Source organism: Phalaenopsis equestris, unplaced genomic scaffold (genome assembly GCF_001263595.1).
Source record: "Phalaenopsis equestris unplaced genomic scaffold, ASM126359v1 Scaffold000420, whole genome shotgun sequence".
In the NCBI taxonomy this organism is placed as follows: domain Eukaryota; kingdom Viridiplantae; phylum Streptophyta; class Magnoliopsida; order Asparagales; family Orchidaceae; genus Phalaenopsis; species Phalaenopsis equestris.
The window spans coordinates 382029-385580 of NW_018164861.1; the positions used below are offsets into that span (position 1 = coordinate 382029).

The 3552-nt window shown below is 34.1% G+C and overlaps 1 protein-coding gene across 1 annotated transcript; it reads left to right on the forward strand.

The window, feature by feature from the left end:
• Positions 1-820: 820 nt before the first annotated feature.
• Positions 821-1359, forward strand: LOC110027202 (pathogenesis-related protein PR-4). The gene is made up of 2 exons (XM_020728525.1): positions 821-1111; positions 1195-1359. The coding sequence occupies exons 1-2, from the start codon at positions 821-823 to the stop codon at positions 1357-1359; spliced, it is 456 nt and encodes a 151-aa protein (XP_020584184.1).
• Positions 1360-3552: the final 2193 nt, after the last annotated feature.

Genomic DNA, 3552 nt, shown 5'->3' on the forward strand with positions numbered 1-3552 from the left:
CCGCTCTTTAGTTTGGGTGATTCTACGTAGACAAATGACCCAAAATTTACGTTCGATACCATGATGCAATAAAAATCTTATTTTTGGCCATATTTGACAAAGCTTTTAAGCTTTATTTTTCCAAATTTATGAATTATTATTATTCATTTGTCAATAAGACACATTCTTCCGTACAAGAATGAGTAGATGAGAGTGGTGGGAACTGGAAAACTACAATTCCAACGATACGGCCATCAGAACTACTTTTCTTAATACTAAATCTATATTTATGATTGACTTGATATCCTCAACTCATCCTTTTCCATTCTCTCGGGTCAGAACATTACAAAACAGCGTAATTCAAAATTCCTATTTCTATCATATCCATCTCCTCTCAATTAGAATCTCTTACTATTTCCTGCTTTATTTTTTTATCATGTACAAGTCTTTTTAACAATTAATAAATTAGATATCGAAGCAGCTAAATCTCTTCCAAGCTCGTCATTACCTTCTGTCCAAAAGAATATTGAAAAGGTCAGAAAATCAAAGGAGATAGCATATAATCACTTGAGAATAAAGAGAACCAAGAAAACCCAGATATTTTATCACTAATTCTATTTTTATAGTTTAATCACAAATCATTTACATAGATACCACCCAATTCTTACATATTTGCATATCTAACACATCCTTCCATGCATAAACATGGTATAAGGTAGTATTAGATATGTAAATACATAAGAATTAAGAAGGCATGCATGCAAATGGGCAATCTTTCTAATATAAATACGCATAAAGTTGGCTGCTGAAAACAGAGCCAATAAGAGATAAGAAATACGCCATGGCTCGTCTGTCATTCTCTCTAGCGCTGGCTGCCATGACTGTCATGCTCTTCGGCATGGAAACCGAAGCTATATTTAATCATAGGATGGACGGAGGCGAGGCGGAGGTGCGCGCCACGTATCACTTATACTTGCCTGAAACGATCAAATGGGATTTGGGCGCGGTCAATGCTTACTGCACCACCTGGGACGAGAACATGCCGTTCGAGTGGCGTCATAGGTATGGCTGGACCGCTTTCTGCGGCCCGGTTGGACCGGTTGGTCGAGCTTCTTGCGGCAGATGCCTCCATGTAAGCGAACATTAATTATTACGATTAATTATAAAATTACGTTTCCATTCTGTAATTAAACATGCAATTTGAAAATGATGCAGTTAACTAATGTTGATACCGGGGAAACAACGACGGCGAGGATTGTGGATCAGTGCGACAACGGAGGGCTTGATTTGGATAGGCATGTGTTCAGGGCGTTGGATTCGGATGGCAGGGGCGTATTTCAAGGGCATCTTAGGGTAAGGTATAAGTTCGTGAGCTGCTAAGATGTGGTCATTGGCTTGTAATGGTATGGAGAGTGCGGTTTGCGATAAAATAAGGAATTTTTTTTTTTGTTTTATGATTGGTGATGTACTAATAAATTTGTTTGCTCTTTGTTTTATAATTTTTTATATAGAAAATGATTGGGATTAATTTGTCATTGTGGCAATGTATTATGTGTTAGTTTGTGAGTTGCGTGCTTGAAATATACAAAAATATTCGGTCAGATCGATCATGGATTTTGAGATGGTTAATATGTGAACGGAAAAGTTATTAAGATTGAATAATGGAGGGTTAGAGCTTTAATTTTAATAAGATTTTAGTCAAGGCTGTAAAAATTGGACCACTTGGAAGGTGAGGTTTAAAGTTCAACGGTTCAAAGTACCGGACTGAATCTAGAGTTGAATTAAGTGATGTAATAAATATTTTAATATTGTTTAAGTGAGTAATAATGATGCAATGATATTATTTTTCAAGAATCTAAAATAGAATATTGTAATTGATGACATTTCAGTATTCTGAATATTTTGAATATGATTTAAGTATCAAAATTTTGAGATGTGTGGAAGGTTTGTGGTGGAGTTGGCAGAGAGGTTTCTCTCCAATTTGGAGACCCAATTCAGTGCATATCATAACTGCTGATCATTAATTTCTAACTTAGTTGTCATTAAGAGCCCGTTTGAGGCAGTTTATTTGATGCGGTAGCATTTTGAAAACGCACCTGGCCTGTTTGGGTAAACTGTGCTTTGATAGATTATGCATTTTCAAAATGCAGAAAACTGCGTTTTCACACCGCATCTATCTAGGTGTTGTGGGAGCTTATTATCAACGATCTAGCTTTTCCAAAAAAATAAAAAATTAGTAATAGCTACCGCACCTAGCTTATCAGCAGATTATTTTTAATAAGCTTCAACAAATTATTCAATAAGCTACAGTTGCTCCAAACAGACCATAAAACTCAACTTCCATAACTTTTTTTCAGACATGATATTTTAATTATTTTCTTTATGTTTTAATCGATTTTATTTTTATTTTTATGTCAATGTTAAAAGTAATCCAATAAAAAATTGTTTATAAGTAAAAAATAAGTAAGTATAAATCATTATATGTTTAATAGCAGCAAAACGAATTCAGTATGCAGGCAGGCTAGAGAGGCTGAGGGGAGCAACAGAGCGAGACATAGCAGAGTGAGTCCTAAGCTGACATGCTTGAGAGGCAAGCAAGGCACGAAGAAGAGCGAGGGTGAGCAGAGTGAGCCCTATGTCCTAAGCAGGGCATGGAAGAAGAAAAGTTTTCCAATGGGGGAATATAATGATTTTTATATTATTTAGAATGATTTACACACGTGCCATTCAATTCTTCAGTATTTACATATTTAACACATTTTAATTTTATCATACATGTCACTCACCTATGCATAAAAAAATGTATTTTAATTTAAATAGTAACATTTTTGATGTGATATGAATGATTTTGGGTGTTAGAAATGTAAGAGAATAGAATTTAGGTGTCAGATATGTAATTACATAGAAATTGAGTGGCATGTTTGTAAATGCTTTTCATTCTCGATATTTGAATTATTAATATCACTTAAATCCTGCACATATATTTTCAAAAGTATTCTGACGCACCCTCACATATATTAACTATATTTTTATTTTAAGATTAAATAAAATAGGATGAAAATGCGTTTCAACTTGTACTTTACTGGTGGAAAAAAAATGAATAATCCTACAAATTGTGTTAGATAACTAATTATGCGTGAGAATTAGTGCTCAATTATAAAATGTAAAATTACTTTGGCCAATTTTAAAAATATAAAATAATGTACTCTTTGGGACGTTCTTTCAGCTAAGAAGTCACAACTATTCAGGCGTACTCGTTCAAGTTTTAAGGCATATTCCACTAAAAACAGGGGACCCTCTCAAACTCATGAGCTGTGCACCATCATTGGTTTTAGCAAGTAAACAACTTTCTATAATCAAGTAGAAGACATAAATAAGAACTCAATTAAAAGGTTAATAATCGTTATTATTGTTGTGTGCTAGAGAATTCCCGTTGATAGAGTGATATATTAACGTCTTTGTATTGCACAAAGATCCAATACACAGATAAAAAGAAATTGGGAGAAGACATCAGAAGGTCTTACTTGGAGAACCCACGAGGAAAAAAATCAAGAGATCTGGACTATTTGAAAT

What these genes read in the sequence shown, in the direction of transcription:
- LOC110027202 (XM_020728525.1), top strand. Translation starts at nt 821, where the DNA reads ATGGCTCGTCTGTCATTCTCTCTAGCGCTGGCTGCCATGACTGTCATG. An exon ending in CTTGCGGCAGATGCCTCCAT is followed by an intron (nt 1,112 to 1,194) that starts GTAAGCGAACAT and finishes AAAATGATGCAG; the next exon opens with TTAACTAATGTTGATACCGG.